We start from the raw sequence: 19,774 nt of genomic DNA, 5'->3' as shown, positions 1-19,774 counted from the left end.
CCCCAGGAAGAGTAGCTGCTACATGTTCAGTAGTTAATGAACCCCAGGTAGAGTAGCTGCTACATGTTAATGGACCCCAGGTAGAGTAGCTGCTACATGTTAATGGACCCCAGGAAGAGTAGCTGCTACATGTTCAGTAGTTAATGGACCCCAGGTAGAGTAGCTGCTACATGTTCAGTAGTTAATGGACCCCAGGTAGAGTAGCTGCTACATGTTCAATAGTTAATGGACCCCAGGTAGAGTAGCTGCTACATGTTCAGTAGTTAATGGACCCCAGGTAGAGTAGCTGCTACATGTTAATGGACCCCAGGAAGAGTAGCTGCTACATGTTCAGTAGTTAATGGACCCCAGGTAGAGTAGCTGCTACATGTTCAGTAGTTAATGGACCCCAGGTAGAGTAGCTGCTACATGTTCAATAGTTAATGGACCCCAGGTAGAGTAGCTGCTACATGTTAATGGACCCCAGGAAGAGTAGCTGCTACATGTTCAGTAGTTAATGGACCCCAGGTAGAGTAGCTGCTACATGTTCAGTAGTTAATGGACCCCAGGTAGAGTAGCTGCTACATGTTCAATAGTTAATGGACCCCAGGTAGAGTAGCTGCTACATGTTCAGTAGTTAATGAGGATCCTTCTAAATGACCTCTCCTCCTCCTTTTACGTTCTATAGGCCTCTGTCTCAGTGGGAACGGTCCTCCTTGCTGATGCCTGACAGGTCTTACAACACCTGGAAAGGTATTTTACCTATCAGCTAAACACATCATATGTTATAGAGATCTGGCAGTCGATGACACCGTTGATGACGTGGCACGTCAACCATTGGTTGATGCATGAAAACTTCTGAGCAGGGGAGCGCAACCATTGGTTGATGTAGATATGTCATCCAACTCTGGTCCTGTGGGCCAATAGGAATTAAAGGTAACTCTGGTCCTGTGGTCCAATAGGAATTAAAGGTAACTCTGGTCCTGTGGTCCAATATTAATTAAAGGTAACTCTGGTCCTGTGGTCCAATATTAATTAAAGGTAACTCTGGTCCTGTGGTCCAATAGGAATTAAAGGTAACTCTGGTCCTGTGGTCCAATAGGAATTAAAGGTAACTCTGGTCCTGTGGTCCAATAGGAATGAAAGGTAACTGTCCTTAGAATCTAATCTATAATAATGTTTTATCAGCAGCTAGGTTGAGTCTGAGTGGGTAGAGACCTGTGGATGGGATTAGGGCTGTGAGAGATGGGTTATGGGTTATTTAGAATGTTGAGAGGGTTTGATTTAACAGGTTGTGTTTTATGCCTTAAGCACCATGATAAACATACAGCCTACACCCCTCCTCTTGCATATAGGTGCCATTACAGACCTTAATTTATCACGGTCAAACAGCTGTTACATTAACACCCATAACACTGCTTATGACGCCCCTACACACTATAACAGCATTTATTGCGTTTAACAGGCCAGAGTCGCCCTCCCTCCTGCCTGACTGCAGAGCTGTGTGAGTCTCTGCTGCGGTCCTGAACTCTCTCTACACAGTCTACTTCTATCAGCAAGGAACACCAGGGCCGCCTGGAAACCGACTCCCCCCCAAAATTCCCACTGCTTGTTTTTGAAGGTAGGGGCCATTTGAAACAGTCAGACTCCTTGGGCCATAATTGGTTTTTATAGAGCTGGCGCTGGACCCAAGTGTATACATCCGGGTGACTGACACCTCCCTCGGCCAATCAGAGAGTGAGTTGCGGAGGTCCTTGTAAAAACAATGCGCGTTTCATTGCGGAGGATTTTAATGGTCTGACGAGGGGCCTTGTCTCTCCCCCCCCCCCCCCCCCCCCCCCGTTCCTTTAGGACGGCCCAGATGGACCACAGAACAGAACGGCCTGATAACAGTACAGAACCAAAGGATCGATTCAGACCAAAATACGGATTTTTACTGGTTTCTAAACACGTTTCCTTCTCAAGTAAGAGGCTAACTTGTTCTCCGTACTGTCACTCTCGTCGCCTAACATCGCAAAACCTTGTTAAAAAAAAACTGTTTTAACATGTTTCTGCTTAAAGGTTAATCAGTAAAAAAAGGCGGGGGGGTGGCTGTGTTTATCGGTACTTTGAAACGTTGTTGTTGGATCTGTTCGTTGTTAGATACAGGAGAACAACAGCGTTTACTGCTTTAAAGTTTAGTTTCATAATAATGGACCTGAGAAAAGTTTGAAACGTGGCCGCCGGAGCCTCTCCCTGCGCCGCATGGCCTGCAGCACCGCACCCCTCCACTAACCGGGTGTCTCGGTGCCTCGGAATCAAATATTATCGCTTCTTTGTAGAAATATAAACCGTCCAAATAATGTGATTTAAAAAATATATATATTTGATCAGATCTGCCGCCTGCCACGACTCAAAAATCCGCGGTGTGACCAGGCAACTCGCCACTCTGCCAGGTTGAAGGTTAAAATTCCAAATTTAGCCCGTTGTTTACTAAAATAACTAATGAGAAATTATTATTTGACTTTTAATCAGACTTTTAGCGTATATTTATTTTTATAACACTGAAATAGCGTTGTGTTAACCTGTACCTAAGCAGACTGTATGTAGTCCACAACAAGAAGCAACTGCTTAGAAACCTGGGATTAATTACGGATGATTTGGACGAGTTGACCATTCAGGTTTTCTTTTCCAGCACGAAAAGTCCGTTTTTTAATTATGTTTTAATGCTTCAGATCGCCTACATAAGAGTCATTCAAGACTACCGTTTAGATAATTATTCTACATTAAAAACAACGCGAGACTAGCCGAGTCTACTCGCTTGGCTGCATTTGGCGTAAAACACACATTAAATGTTATTATCGGGCTGTTTAGTGTGTTGTAAACACACACCAACTAAACAGACTCGGCAGTAGGCTGCCATCTAATCTTTATAGAAATAGTGTTTTCCTACATTTGCAACCTTTTCTGTGACCAACACACGGTCGCCGAGGAGTGGTGTGAACAGCCGTCTGGGTGTGAACGGGCTGGGGTCAGATCCTCCAGGCGGCATCGGGGATATCTTAACACTAACTGCGGATCAAGAGGCTCCAACACACCGCTAAACTCTTCTGATCAACGAGACGGGCTCTTCTGCAACCGTATTTATCTCTATTTGTTTTAATAGCTATTTGATGCGCCTGTGATATTTACGGTGTACTGGTTTTATATCTTTGGTCCGTGGAGCTGGCTGGTTCAGGGCTGGCGGAACAACTCGGCCGTCGAGGCTATTCTAGAAGGAATCCATATTATAGAAGGAATCCATTTGACGACGAGTGTTTTTGGCTGAGCGGTTTTTTTTTTGATCATTGGGATCCTGATACCTCCAGTCTGTTCCAACTAACCGCTCAGTCCCCTGCCCCGTCAGCGGGAAGAGCGACGGCTTCACCGTCTGCCCGAGAGTCGCGGAAGAAACGCAGCTGGTCAACTATACCTTTTCAATAATCACATTATTATTATTATTATTAGCACACAGTGGCTCATATGAAGGGTCTCTACAACCGCTTAACCGTTATTCCCATTTGCGCGTTTATGGAAGATTGTAAATTAAGTTTTTAAAGTGTTTTTCCAAACTGCGTCATTACCTCTCTAATGGACCGAGCTCCGTAGATTCCGGTAGGCTCTTGGGTAAAAACGACTGAAAATCCCCAAAAAAAACCCTTCTGTTACTAGTCTTATGATCTGACCTCGCCAGAGACAGACGTACGGTGTGATTGTATGTCAAGCGATTTGCTTGGTGTTTTTATAGGTCAGGATGTCGATGGGCATGGATCCACAGGGAGACCCACCGCCAGCCTAGCCTTTAGCGGCTCTTTGGGAACACTATCCCGGACACAGTGCTAGCTCCGGACGCCCCACTCCCCCCCCCCCACACACTGGAGAATGGATGGCCGAGATTTCGGACCCCCTCGGTCTGTCCATGTTCCTCCTCCCCTGTTGGCCATGGAGACCCACCGACTCGGAGCTGCTGCAGCAGCCAGGAGGATCCCTCCCTCGCCCGGACGCTTGGGCACAGGGCACCCAGCAAACCTCCACGTCGGGAAATTCCTTCCAACGGTCATGAACCTCCATCCACATCACAGTAAGATCTATATATCTATCTATCATTCTATCGTTCTATCGTTCTATCATAAACATATTGTCCTTCTGAAAATAACAGTTGAATGCACAGTGGCTACAGGAGATATATAGGCTCTATGTAGGTTAATGTAGTAATGACACTTCACAGATATATAGGCTCTATGTAGGTTAATGTAGTAATGACACTTCACAGATATATAGGCTCTATGTAGGTTAATGTAGTAATGACACTTCACAGATATATAGGCTCTATGTAGGTTAATGTAGTAATGACACTTCACAGATATATAGGCTCTATGTAGGTTAATGTAGTAATGACACTTCACAGATATATAGGCTTTATGTAGGTTAATGTAGTAATGACACTTCACAGATATATAGGCTCTATGTAGGTTAATGTAGTAATGACACTTCACAGATATATAGGCTTTATGTAGGTTAATGTAGTAATGACACTTCACAGATATATAGGCTCTATGTAGGTTAATGTAGTAATGACACTTCACAGATATATAGGCTCTATGTAGGTTAATGTAGTAATGACACTTCACAGATATAAATATATATAGGCTTTATGCAGGTTAATGTAGTAATGAAACTTCACAGATATATAGGCTCTATGTAGGTTAATGTAGTAATGACACTTCACAGATATAAAGGCTTTATGTAGGTTAATGTAGTAATGACACTTCACAGATATATAGGCTTTATGTAGGTTAATGTAGTAATGACACTTCACAGATATAAATATATATAGGCTTTATGTAGGTTAATGTAGTAATGACACTTCACAGATATAAATATATATAGGCTTTATGTAGGTTAATGTAGTAATGACACTTCACAGATATAAATATATATAGGCTTTATGCAGGTTAATGTAGTAATGACACTTCACAGATATATAGGCTTTATGTAGGTTAATGTAGTAATGACACTTCACAGATATATAGGCTTTATGCAGGTTAATGTAGTAATGACACTTCACAGATATATAGGCTTTATGTAAGTTAATGTAATGACACTTCACAGATATATAGGCTTTATGTAGGTTAATGTAGTAATGACACTTCACAGATATAAATATATATAGGCTTTATGTAGGTTAATGTAGTAATGACACTTCACAGATATAAATATATATAGGCTTTATGTAGGTTAATGTAGTAATGACACTTCACAGATATATAGGCTTTATGTAGGTTAATGTAGTAATGACACTTCACAGATATATAGGCTTTATGTAGGTTAATGTAGTAATGACACTTCACAGATATAAATATATATAGGCTCTATGTAAGTTAATGTAATGACACTTCACAGATATATAGGCTCTATGTAAGTTAATGTAGTCAAATCAAATTTATTTATATAGCCCTTCGTACATCAGCTGATATCTCAAAGTGCTGTACAGAAACCCAGCCTAAAACCCCAAACAGCAAGCAATGCAGGTGTAGAAGCACGGTGGCTAGGAAAAACTCCCTAGAAAGGCCAAAACCTAGGAAGAAACCTAGAGAGGAACCAGGCTATGTGGGGTGGCCAGTCCTCTTCTGGCTGTGCCGGGTGGAGATTATAACAGAACATGGCCAAGATGTTCAAATGTTCATAGATGACCAGCAGGGTCAAATAATAATAATCACAGTATTTGTCGAGGATGCAGCAAGTCAGCACCTCAGGAGTAAATGTCAGTTGGCTTTTCATAGCCGATCATTGAGAGTATCTCTACAGCTCCTGCTCTCTCTAGAGAGTTGAAAACAGCAGGTCTGGGACGTGTAGCACGTCCGGTGAACAGGTCAGGGTTCCATAGCCGCAGGCAGAACAGTTGAAACTGGAGCAGCAGCACGGCCAGGTGGACTGGGGACAGCAAGGAGTCATCATGCCAGGTAGTCCTGAGGTATGGTCCTAGGGCTCAGGTCCTCCGAGAGAGAGAAAGAAAGAGCGAATTAGAGAGAGCATACTTAAATTCACACAGGACACCGGATAGGACAGGAGAAGTACTCCAGATATAACAGACTGACCCCAGCCCCCCGACACATAAACTACTGCAGCATAAATACTGGAGGCTGAGACAGGAGGGGTCAGGAGACACTGTGGCCCCATCTGATGATATATACAGGAAGTACCAGGTAATAACATGGCTATATACAGGACGTACCAGGTAATAACATGGCTATATACAGGGAGTACCAGGTAATAACATGGTTCCTCTCTAGGTTTCTTCCTAGGTTCTGACCTTTCTAGGGAGTTTTTCCTAGCCACCGTGCTTCTACACCTGCATTGCTTGCTGTTTGGGAAGCTTTAGACTGGGTTTCTGTACAGCACTTTGAGATATCAGCTGATGTAAGAAGGGCTTTATAAAATACATTTGATATACAGAGATCACCGAGTCGATGTGCAGGGGTACGAGGTAATTGAGGTAGCTATGTACATATAGGTAGGGGTAAAGTGACTAAGCAACAGGATTGATGATAAACAGTAGCAGCAGTGTGTGTGTGTCAGTGTAAAGGCCTCAGCATGCCTCAGTTCAGCTGGTGGCCAGCCAAAGTTGGCTAGGACAACCCAACGAGTGTCCTCTCGTATTCCCTTAAAAGACCTTCACTTGGGGAAAAACAAGAAGGAGAAAAAAAAAAGCGCAATAGTACTGTTTGTCCATTTTCAGACGCCGTAGCCAGGATGCACTTCCTCAAAAATAGTATTGAGTTCATCTAAGATAACTGGATAGATCTTTGCGATGGGACAGAGTTGTGGGTCGAATGTTAACAGTCTCTCCGCTGCCCCACTAGAGTCGGCTGTGCAGCTGCCAACGCCTCCAACACGTTGATCCGTTAGAGCCGACATCGACCCCAGAATTCATACCGCCGGAGCGAGACAGAAACTCAACAAGATAATCAACTTCATCTCCCCTCTGCTTTCAGGCAGCCCTTTTTACAGTGGATTATGTTTCTATCTGTGGATAGGGGTCTGTTCTCTGAGTACGACATGTTTCTAGTGTGGATATGGGTCCGTTCTCTGAGTACTAGACATGTTTCTAGTGTGGATATGGGTCCGTTCTCTGAGTACTAGACATGTTTCTATCTGTGGATATGAGTCCGTTCTCTGAGTACTAGACATGTTTCTATCTGTGGATAGGGGTCTGTTCTCTGAGTACCAGACATGTTCCTAGTGTGGATATGGGTCCGTTCTCTGAGTACTAGACATGTTTCTATCTGTGGATATGGGTCTGTTCTCTGAGTACTAGACATGTTTCTATCTGTGGATAGGGGTCTGTTCTCTGAGTACCAGACATGTTCCTAGTGTGGATATGGGTCCGTTCTCTGAGTACTAGACATGTTTCTATCTGTGGATATGGGTCTGTTCTCTGAGTACTAGACATGTTTCTATCTGTGGATATGGGTCCATTCTCTTGAGTACTAGACATGTTTCTATCTGTGGATATGGGTCTGTTCTCTGAGTACTAGACATGTTTCTAGTGTGGATATGGGTCCGTTCTCTGAGTACTAGACAATTAATTGACCACTTAAGCAAGCTAAAGTGGTCAATGAATTGGCCAATGCGCCCTGTGTTGGCCTAACTACAGATGAACTGACCTCCAGAGAGGTACCTAACAGTGACATCACATGACCCCGTAGTGGGGTGCACCCTGTGTTGGGCTAACTACAGATGAACTGACCTCCAGAGAGGTACCTAACAGTGACATCACATGACCCCATAGTGGGGTGCACCCTGTGTTGGGCTAACTACAGATGAACTGACCTCCAGAGAGGTACGTAACAGTGACATCACATGACCCCGTAGTGGGGTGCACCCTGTGTTGGGCTAACTACAGATGAACTGACCTCCAGAGAGGTACCTAACAGTGACATCACATGACCCCGTAGTGGGGTGCACCCTGTGTTGTCCTTACTACAGATGAACTGACCTCCAGAGAGGTACCTAACAGTGACATCACATGACCCCGTAGTGGGGTGCACCCTGTGTTGGCCTTACTACAGATGAACTGACCTCCTGAGAGGTACCTAACAGTGACATCACATGACCCCGAAGCGGGAAATCAGACACACCGCGCTACAGACACCTCCCCTTTATGAGTAGTGTGCATTTAAAAAAAACAAAAATAATCTTTGTGAGAAAATATTATAGCACAGTACAGGCCTGTTCAATGTCTGAGCCGTGCTTTACGTATTGATTTCACTGCACTTCATTTTAGTGTTGTTGATGAGTACAATCCTGTTTTTGTTTTGTTTTTCATTTAAGAAAATACCGTGTTGACATTCCTGATTGTACCTCTCAGGTAGACAGACACATATGGAATCGGGGATGTACCAACTGATCATATATGGAATCAGGGATGTACCAACTGATCGTATATGGAATCAGGGATGTACCAACTGATCGTATATGGAATCAGGGATGTACCAACTGATCATATATGGAATCAGGGATATACCAACTGATCGTATATGGAATCAGGGATGTACCAACTGATCATATATGGAATCAGGGATGTACCAACTGATCGTATATGGAATCAGGGATGTACCAACTGATCATATATGGAATCAGGGATGTACCAACTGATCATATATGGAATCAGGGATGTACCAACTGATCACATATGGAATCAGGGATGTACCAACTGATCACATATGGAATCAGGGATGTACCAACTGATCACATATGGAATCAGGGATGTACCAACTGATCGTATATGGAATCAGGGATGTACCAACTGATCATATATGGAATCAGGGATGTACCAACTGATCGTATATGGAATCAGGGATGTACCAACTGATCATATATGGAATCAGGGATGTACCAACGCTTTTGGATTTTCTTACATAAACAACAAAATGCTACGGTAACTTTTGGCGTTTTGTTTTTCCGCTGTATCGAAACTGAACCGTGACCTCTACGGCAGTACACACCGAACCGTGACCTCTACGGCAGTACATACCAAACCGTGACCTCGACGGCAGTACATACCAAACCGTGACCTCTACGGCAGTACATACCAAACCGTGACCTCGACGGCAGTACACACCGAACCGTGACCTCTACGGCAGTACACACCGAACCGTGACCTCTACGGCAGTACATACCAAACCGTGACCTCTACGGCAGTACATACCAAACCGTGACCTCTACGGCAGTACATACCGAACCGTGACCTCTACGGAAGTACATACCGAACCGTGACCTCTACGGCAGTACACACCGAACCGTGACCTCGACGGCAGTACACACCGAACCGTGACCTCTACGGCAGTACATACCAAACCGTGACCTCTACGGCAGTACACACCGAACCGTGACCTCGACGGCAGTACACACCGAACCGTGACCTCGACGGCAGTACACACCGAACCGTGACCTCTACGGCAGTACACACCGAACCGTGACCTCTACGGCAGTACATACCGAACCGTGACCTCTGTACAGTACACGCCAAACATTTATATAACCCTTTATGCTGGAGACCAGACCTCTGGTAACGTGGGTCATATTTATATAACCCTGGAGACCAGACCTCTGGTAACGCGGGTCATATTTATATAACCCTGGAGACCAGACCTCTGGTAACGTGGGTCATATTTATATAACCCTGGAGACCAGACCTCTGGTAACGTGGGTCATATTTATATAACCCTGGAGACCAGACTTCTGGTAACGTGGGTCATATTTATATAACCCTGGAGACCAGACTTCTGGTAACGTGGGTCATATTTATATAACCCTGGAGACCAGACCTCTGGTAACGTGGGTCATATTTATATAAGCCTGGAGACCAGACCTCTGGTAACGTGGGTCATATTTATATAAGCCTGGAGACCAGACCTCTGGTAACGTGGGTCATATTTATATAAGCCTGGAGACCAGACCTCTGGTAACGTGGGTCATATTTATATAACCCTGGAGACCAGACCTCTGGTAACGTGGGTCATATTTATATAACCCTGGAGACCAGACCTCTGGTAACGTGGGTCATATTTATATAACCCTGGAGACCAGACCTCTGGTAACGTGGGTCATATTTATATAACCCTGGAGACCAGACCTCTGGTAAAAATGATACAAGTCTACTCAGACTGGTCTGTGCTCTTGGTTATAACAGATGAAATGATACATTGTATCAACATAAAGTCAACTCAGACTGGTCTGTGCTCTTGGTTATAACAGATGATACATTGTATCAACATAAAGTCAACTCAGACTGGTCTGTGCTCTTGGTTATAACAGATGATACATTGTATCAACATAAAGTCAACTCAGACTGGTCTGTGCTCTTGGTTATAACAGATGATACATTGTATCAACATAAAGTCAACTCAGACTGGCCTGTGCTCTTGGTTATAACAGATGAAATGATACATTGTATCAACACAAAGTCAACTCAGACTGGTCTGTGCTCTTGGTTATAACAGATGAAATGATACATTGTATCAACATAAAGTCAACTCAGACTGGTCTGTGCTCTTGGTTATAACAGATGATACATTGTATCAACATAAAGTCAACTCAGACTGGTCTGTGCTCTTGGTTATAACAGATGATACATTGTATCAACATAAAGTCAACTCAGACTGGCCTGTGCTCTTGGTTATAACAGATGAAATGATACATTGTATCAACACAAAGTCAACTCAGACTGGTCTGTGCTCTTGGTTATAACAGATGAAATGATACATTGTATCAACATAAAGTCAACTCAGACTGGCCTGTGCTCTTGGTTATAACAGATGAAATGATACATTGTATCAACATTGGAGCAGTGAGCGAAGCCAGCAATGTAACGAATGTAGAAATCTAACAACGATGACTCATCGGGGTCTGGTGTCTGCATCCCTACTGCCAACGCTGACGGAAGAATAGATGTTTATGAAGAGGGGGAACGGAGAGACGCGAGCGACTGAAGACTGGTAGGGGATGTTAGCGCGTGGATTACAGCTGCAACACGTGATCTGCGCATGAAAGCGGAGAGGGACGTTGGACCTGCGCGTGCGTTCAAGAGACAAGTGGCAGTTGGGTTTAAATTCAACAGGATTTCAACTGCGGGTTTGTTATTGATCGGTAGGGAGTGTCGTAGGAAACGGGTACTACGGTATGTTATGTTGGTATCACGATGTTTTGGTGTTACCGTGCAATAAATACTAGTGTGCATGTGACTACATTTTTAAAAAAGCGTATTTTTGTTTTGGATGATTCTCAAAGAGAACATTAGACCTTTTAAAAATATATAATTTTATGTAACCTTTGAGATTAGTCTTATTTCCAGTTTTAATGCAAGATATGAATTTGCCACAATGTTTGTTATTCAAATGATGTATTTCATAAACTGTAATGGAATTAAGTAAATAGCCTACATGAACTTGAAAAATGTATTAAAGGTTTTGTTTTTCCAGGTTTCAGGGTTTTCACTCTCAAACCATGTTGTTTTAATAGAAGAAAAACAACATTGGATTTTCTAAGTCCACAATGATGCTTAAACCACATCAGGAGACCACTACTGAGGTTTGGGGGAAAATCTGAGACATTTCGATTTTTGGGTGAAGTTACCCTTTAATTCAAGTGAGAACCGAGCAAGAGGTTGTTGTTTAGCGCCTAGCAAGAGGCTGTTGTTGTTTAGCGCCGAGCAAGAGGCTGTTGTTGTTTAGCGCCTAGCAAGAGGCTGTTGTTGTTTAGCGCCTAGCAAGAGGCTGTTGTTGTTTAGCGCCTAGCAAGAGGCTGTTGTTGTTTAGCGCCTAGCAAGAGGCTGTTGTTGTTTAGCGCCTAGCAAGAGGCTGTTGTTGTTTAGCGCCTAGCAAGATGCCGTTGTTGTTTAGCGCCTAGCAAGAGGCCGTTGTTGTTTAGCGCCTAGCAAGATGCTGTTGTTGTTTAGCGCCTAGCAAGAGGCCGTTGTTGTTTAGCGCCCGGCAAGGGGAGGCCGTTGTTGTTTAGCGCCCGGCAAGGGGAGGCCGTTGTTGTTTAGCGCCCGGCAAGGGGAGGCCGTTGTTGTTTAGCGCCCGGCAAGGGGAGGCCGTTGTTGTTTAGCGCCCGGCAAGGGGAGGCCGTTGTTGTTGTTGTTGTTTAGCGCCCGGCAAGGGGAGGTTGTCGTTGTTGTTGTTTAGCGCCCGGCAAGGGGAGGTTGTCGTTGTTGTTGTTTAGCGCCCGGCAAGGGGAGGTTGTCGTTGTTGTTGTTGTTGTTGTTTAGCGCCCGGCAAGGGGAGGCTGTTGTTGTTGTTTGGACTCATCGTTAGTGTTTACTGGTGGGAGGGGTAGAACCATTGAGAGCGTGGTGAGGACAAGGGAATGTGTGTGTGTGTGTGTGTGTTAGTGTTTATGTGTGTGTGTGTGTGTGTGTGTGTGTGTGTGTGTGTTAGTGTTAGTGTTTACGTGTGTGTGTGTGTGTGTGTGTGTTTTCTTGCTGGTCATTAGAAGTGATATGATTTCTCAGCTCCACAACCATCTCTAAACACTTGTGTGATTTGTAGCTGTGGGGGAATAGAGGTGAGGTGTGTGTGTGTGTTGCAGCGCAGTCTGGCAGTTGAAATACTTTTCCATGAGAGGAGCCATTTTGTTCACACAGTTTTTTGTTGAAGTTTTTTTTTGTGGAATTTCAGATAAATATCCTCTGGTTGCTTCTCCTCTCCAGAATGAATGGTATTTGTCTCTAGTGACCCACCTTCTCCTCTCCTCTCCAGAATGAAGGGTATTTATCTCTAGTGACCCACCTTCTCCTCTCCAGAATGAAGGGTATTTATCTCTGGTGACCCACCTTCTCCTCTCCAGAATGAAGGGTATTTATCTCTGGTGACCCACCTTCTCCTCTCCTCTCCAGAATGAAGGGTATTTATCTCTAGTGACCCACCTTCTCCTCTCCTCTCCAGAATGAAGGGTATTTATCTCTAGTGACCCACCTTCTCCTCTCCAGAATGAAGGGTATTTATCTCTAGTGACCCACCTTCTCCTCTCCAGAATGAAGGGTATTTATCTCTAGTGACCCACCTTCTCCTCTCCAGAATGAAGGGTATTTATCTCTAGTGACCCACCTTCTCCTCTCCAGAATGAAGGGTATTTATCTCTGGTGACCCACCTTCTCCTCTCCAGAATGAAGGGTATTTATCTCTAGTGACCCACCTTCTCCTCTCCAGAATGAAGGGTATTTATCTCTAGTGACCCAGCTTCTCCTCTCCAGAATGAAGGGTATTTATCTCTGGTGACCCACCTTCTCCTCTCCAGAATGAAGGGTATTTATCTCTGGTGACCCACCTTCTCCTCTCCAGAATGAAGGGTATTTATCTCTGGTGACCCAACTTCTCCTCTCCAGAATGAAGGGTATTTATCTCTAGTGACCCACCTTCTCCTCTCCAGAATGAAGGATATTTATCTCTGGTGACCCACCTTCTCCTCTCCTCTCCAGAATGAAGGGTATTTATCTCTAGTGACCCACCTTCTCCTCTCCAGAATGAAGGGTATTTATCTCTAGTGACCCACCTTCTCCTCTCCTCTCCAGAATGAAGGGTATTTATCTCTAGTGACCCACCTTCTCCTCTCCAGAATGAAGGGTATTTATCTCTAGTGACCCACCTTCTCCTCTCCTCTCCAGAATGAAGGGTATTTATCTCTAGTGACCCACCTTCTCCTCTCCAGAATGAAGGGTATTTATCTCTAGTGACCCACCTTCTCCTCTCCAGAATGAAGGGTATTTATCTCTGGTTACCCACCTTCTCCTCTCCTCTACAGAATGAAGGGTATTTATCTCTAGTGACCCACCTTCTCCTCTCCAGAATGAAGGGTATTTATCTCTAGTGACCCACCTTCTCCTCTCCAGAATGAAGGGTATTTATCTCTAGTGACCCACCTTCTCCTCTCCAGAATGAAGGGTATTTATCTCTAGTGACCCACCTTCTCCTCTCCAGGATGAAGGGTATTTATCTCTGGTGACCCACCTTCTCCTCTCCAGAATGAAGGGTATTTGTCTCTAGTGACCCACCTTCTCCTCTCCAGAATGAAGGGTATTTATCTCTAGTGACCCACCTTCTCCTCTCCTCTCCAGAATGAAGGGTATTTATCTCTAGTGACCCACCTTCTCCTCTCCAGAATGAAGGGTATTTATCTCTAGTGACCCACCTTCACCTCTCCTCTCCAGAATGAAGGGTATTTATCTCTAGTGACCCACCTTCTCCTCTCCAGAATGAAGGGTATTTATCTCTAGTGACCCACCTTCTCCTCTCCAGAATGAAGGGTATTTATCTCTGGTGACCCACCTTCTCCTCTCCAGAATGAAGGGTATTTATCTCTAGTGACCCACCTTCACCTCTCCTCTCCAGAATGAAGGATATTTATCTCTGGTGACCCACCTTCTCCTCTCCTCTCCAGAATGAAGGGTATTTATCTCTAGTGACCCACCTTCTCCTCTCCTCTCCAGAATGAAGGGTATTTATCTCTAGTGACCCACCTTCTCCTCTCCTCTCCAGAATGAAGGGTATTTATCTCTAGTGACCCACCTTCTCCTCTCCAGAATGAAGGGTATTTATCTCTAGTGACCCACCTTCTCCTCTCCAGAATGAAGGGTATTTATTTCTGGTGACCCACCTTCTCCTCTCCAGAATGAAGAGTATTTATCTCTGGTGACCCACCTTCTCCTCTCCAGAATGAAGGGTATTTATCTCTGGTGACCCACCTTCTCCACTCCAGAATGAAGGATATTTATCTCTGGTGACCCACCTTCTCCTCTCCAGAATGAAGGGTATTTATCTCTAGTGACCCACCTTCTCCTCTCCAGAATGAAGGGTATTTATCTCTGGTGACCCACCTTCTCCTCTCCAGAATGAAGGGTATTTATCTCTGGTGACCCACCTTCTCCTCTCCAGAATGAAGGGTATTTATCTCTAGTGACCCACCTTCTCCTCTCCTCTCCAGAATGAAGGGTATTTATCTCTGGTGACCCACCTTCTCCTCTCCAGAATGAATGGTCTTTATCTCTGGTGAAATTCTACCATGGATCTGTGTGTGTAGTTGGGTTTAGAGGCTGAGTTGTTTGTCAGGTAGTGACGTCAGACCCTGGGTATTTTAACATGCCATGACACACACGCACACACACACACACACACACACACACACACACACACACACCACCCCCGTAACAAGCCCAACCCTCTGTGTGTGACAGCTGCTGTGTGTGGGGGAGTGAGGAGAGGATCGTGGGTGTATGTACGCACATTGTGTGTGTGAGCAAGTGTTGGTACAGTGTGTGTGTTGGTACATTGTGTGTGTGTGTGTTGGTGCAGTGTGTGTGTGTGTGTGTGTGTTGGTGCAGTGTGTGTGTGTGTGTGTGTGTGTGTTGGTACAGTGTGTGTGTTGGTACAGTGTGTGTGTGTGTTGGTGCAGTGTGTTGGTGCAGTGTGTGTGTGTGTGTGTTGGTGCAGTGTGTGTGTGTGTGTGTGTGTTGGTGCAGTGTGTGTGTTGGTGCAGTGTGTGTGTGTGGTCATTCTATCAGTGACAGCTTTATGCTATCTTGTTTCCCCTCTATTCGTCTAAGACACACTGTGAGCGCTGACCAGTGGACATGGTGCCATGGTAACAGAGAGACTCAGCCTGTAAGCATTCCCTACTCCTCTCTTCTTCTGTGGTTTGTGTTTTATAATGGAGCTCTAGTGGTTTATATGAATGGAGCTCTAGTGGTTTATATGAATGGAGCTCTAGTGGTTTATATGAATGGAGCTCTAGTGGTTTATATGGATGGAGCTCTAGTGGTGTATATGAATGGAGCTCTAGTGGTTTATATAGATGGAGCTCTAGTGGTTTATATAGATGGAGCTCTAGTGGTTTATATGGATGGAGCTCTAGTGGTGTATATGAATGGAGCTCTAGTGGTTTATATAGATGGAGCTCTAGTGGTTTATATGGATGGAGCTCTAGTGGTGTATATGAATGGAGCTCTAGTGGTTTATATAGATGGAGCTCTAGTGGTTTATATGAATGGAGCTCTAGTGGTTTATATGGATGGAGCTCTAGTGGTTTATATGGATGGAGCTCTAGTGGTTTATATAGATGGAGCTCTAGTGGTTTATATGAATGGAGCTCTAGTGGTTTATATGGATGGAGCTCTAGTGGTTTATATTAATGGAGCTCTAGTGGTGTATATGAATGGAGCTCTAGTGGTTTATATGAATGGAGCTCTAGTGGTTTATATGAATGGAGCTCTAGTGGTTTATATGGATGGAGCTCTAGTGGTTTATATGGATGGAGCTCTAGTGGTGTATATGGATGGAGCTCTAGTGGTTTATATGAATGGAGCTCTAGTGGTTTATATGAATGGAGCTCTAGTGGTTTATATGAATGGAGCTCTAGTGGTTTATATGAATGGAGCTCTAGTGGTGTATATGGATGGAGCTCTAGTGGTGTATATGAATGGAGCTCTAGTGGTTTATATGGATGGAGCTCTAGTGGTGTATATGGATGGAGCTCTAGTGGTGTATATGAATGGAGCTCTAGTGGTTTATATGAATGGAGCTCTAGTGGTTTATATGAATGGAGCTCTAGTGGTTTATATGAATGGAGCTCTAGTGGTTTATATGGATGGAGCTCTAGTGGTGTATATGGATGGAGCTCTAGTGGTGTATATGAATGGAGCTCTAGTGGTTTATATGAATGGAGCTCTAGTGGTTTATATGAATGGAGCTCTAGTGGTTTATATGAATGGAGCTCTAGTGGTTTATATGGATGGAGCTCTAGTGGTGTATATGGATGGAGCTCTAGTGGTGTATATGAATGGAGCTCTAGTGGTTTATATGAATGGAGCTCTAGTGGTTTATATGAATGGAGCTCTAGTGGTTTATATGAATGGAGCTCTAGTGGTTTATATGAATGGAGCTCTAGTGGTGTATATGGATGGAGCTCTAGTGGTGTATATGAATGGAGCTCTAGTGGTTTATATGGATGGAGCTCTAGTGGTGTATATGGATGGAGCTCTAGTGGTGTATATGAATGGAGCTCTAGTGGTTTATATGGATGGAGCTCTAGTGGTTTATATGGATGGAGCTCTAGTGGTTTATATTAATGGAGCTCTAGTGGTGTATATGAATGGAGCTCTAGTGGTTTATATAGATGGAGCTCTAGTGGTTTATATGGATGGAGCTCTAGTGGTTTATATGGATGGAGCTCTAGTGGTGTATATAGATGGAGCTCTAGTGGTGTATATGGATGGAGCTCTAGTGGTTTATATAGATGGAGCTCTAGTGGTTTATATGGATGGAGCTCTAGTGGTTTATATGGATGGAGCTCTAGTGGTGTATATAGATGGAGCTCTAGTGGTTTATATGGATGGAGCTCTAGTGGTTTATATGGATGGAGCTCTAGTGGTGTATATGAATGGAGCTCTAGTGGTGTATATGAATGGAGCTCTAGTGGTTTATATGAATGGAGCTCTAGTGGTTTATATGGATGGAGCTCTAGTGGTGTATATGAATGGAGCTCTAGTGGTGTATATGAATGGAGCTCTAGTGGTTTATATGAATGGAGCTCTAGTGGTTTATATGGATGGAGCTCTAGTGGTTTATATGAATGGAGCTCTAGTGGTTTATATGAATGGAGCTCTAGTGGTTTATATGGATGGAGCTCTAGTGGTTTATATGAATGGAGCTCTAGTGGTGTATATGAATGGAGCTCTAGTGGTGTATATGGATGGAGCTCTAGTGGTTTATATGGATGGAGCTCTAGTGGTTTATATGAATGGAGCTCTAGTGGTTTATATGGATGGAGCTCTAGTGGTTTATATGGATGGAGCTCTAGTGGTGTATATGAATGGAGCTCTAGTGGTTTATATGGATGGAGCTCTAGTGGTTTATATTAATGGAGCTCTAGTGGTGTATATGAATGGAGCTCTAGTGGTGTATATGGATGGAGCTCTAGTGGTTTATATGGATGGAGCTCTAGTGGTTTATATGAATGGAGCTCTAGTGGTGTATATGGATGGAGCTCTAGTGGTTTATATGAATGGAGCTCTAGTGGTGTATATGGATGGAGCTCTAGTGGTTTATATGGATGGAGCTCTAGTGGTTTATATAGATGGAGCTCTAGTGGTTTATATGGATGGAGCTCTAGTGGTTTATATGAATGGAGCTCTAGTGGTTTATATTAATGGAGCTCTAGTGGTTTATATTAATGGAGCTCTAGTGGTTTATATGAATGGAGCTCTAGTGGTTTATATTAATGGAGCTCTAGTGGTTTATATGGATGGAGCTCTAGTGGTTTATATTAATGGAGCTCTAGTGGTTTATATGAATGGAGCTCTAGTGGTTTATATTAATGGAGCTCTAGTGGTTTATATTAATGGAGCTCTAGTGGTTTATATGAATGGAGCTCTAGTGGTTTATATGAATGGAGCTCTAGTGGTTTATATGGATGGAGCTCTAGTGGTGTATATAGATGGAGCTCTAGTGGTTTATATGAATGGAGCTCTAGTGGTTTATATGAATGGAGCTCTAGTGGTTTATATGAATGGAGCTCTAGTGGTTTATATGGATGGAGCTCTAGTGGTGTATATGAATGGAGCTCTAGTGGTTTATATTAATGGAGCTCTAGTGGTTTATATGAATGGAGCTCTAGTGGTTTATATGAATGGAGCTCTAGTGGTTTATATGAATGGAGCTCTAGTGGTTTATATGGATGGAGCTCTAGTGGTTTATATGAATGTAACCCTCCACACCAGATAAATGTGTTCTAAGTCCAGGTGTGATGTCATAGCCGATACCCCATTATGTCAGCAGACGTCTTTTGAATCTGATTTCAGATCAGATATTTATTCTGAAATATCAACGCAACATGCAGCAGTCTCAATGATTTTTCTGAATTAGTCTCTAATCTATTGATTTCACTTGACTGGGAATACAGATTGTTGGTCACAGAGACCTAAATAAAATGGGCCTCGCGACTGTATTTCTGTGGATTCAAATTTCCATCGATTTTAAAATGCAATTGTGTCCGTTGTCCGTATCCCATGTTGCACTCTGTTCACAACGTTGACATCAACTAACCGCTCGACCACACGATGGTTTTGCGGTTGTGAGGCCAAATTCTTGAAAACGGCGGAGGCTGGCATATGGTAGAGAAATGAACATTCAATTTTCTGACAACAGCTCTGGTGGACATTCCTGCAGTCAGCATGCCAATTGCACGCTCCCTCAACTTGAGACATCTGTGACAAAACTGCACATTTTAGAGTGGCCTTTTATTGTCCCCCAGCACAAGGTGCACCTGTGTAACAATCATGCTGTTTAATCAGCTTCTTGATATGATATACCTGTCAGGTGGATGGATTATCTTGGCAAAGGAGAAATGCTCACTAACAGGGATGTAAACAAATTTGTGTACAAGATTGGAGAGAAATACGTTTTTTTGTGCGTATGGAACATTTCTGGGATCTTTTATTTCAGCTCATGAAACCAACACTTTACATGCTGTGTTTATATTGTTCTGTGTAACAAGAGTTTTATGAAGTAGACATGTTAAGCACAGTAGGGTTCAAATCTTTATACACTATTTACTTAGTGTGTGTATTAGGTATCTGTTGTGAAGCATGGCCTTGTTTCTATTACATCATATTGGATGACTGTCATTCATATTCACCCAGTTCAATGTAACAGTGACAGGTTTAGGTTACTGTCATTCATATTCACCCAGTTCAATGTAACAGTGACAGGTTTAGGTTACTGTC

The 19,774-nt window shown here is 43.6% G+C and overlaps 1 protein-coding gene across 7 annotated transcripts in view; it reads left to right on the top strand.

Annotated features, from left to right (window-relative positions):
* Positions 1-1,712: 1,712 nt before the first annotated feature.
* The window catches only part of tnrc18 (trinucleotide repeat containing 18), a 95,907-nt gene continuing 77,845 nt past the window's right edge, over positions 1,713-19,774 (top strand). For 6 of the 7 annotated variants that reach the window (XR_016486148.1, XM_090197938.1, XM_090197939.1 and 3 more), the window contains exons 1-2: positions 1,713-1,943; positions 3,746-4,078. Coding sequence is in view for 6 of the 7 variants with exons in the window: in XM_090197938.1 (XP_090054064.1) it covers positions 3,880-4,078 (199 nt within the window). In the remaining variant the exon portion in view is untranslated. Of the gene's footprint in view, positions 3,099-3,745; positions 4,079-19,774 lie in introns of all 7 variants that reach the window. The other variant, XM_090197937.1, reaches the window with a different exon arrangement.

Source organism: Oncorhynchus mykiss, chromosome 13, assembly GCF_057628025.1.
Source record: "Oncorhynchus mykiss isolate SJ-2025 chromosome 13, ASM5762802v1, whole genome shotgun sequence".
Taxonomy (NCBI): Eukaryota; Metazoa; Chordata; class Actinopteri; order Salmoniformes; family Salmonidae; genus Oncorhynchus; species Oncorhynchus mykiss.
Note: the sequence above shows the minus strand (reverse complement) of the source record. Positions and strands in the feature narration are given on the sequence as shown.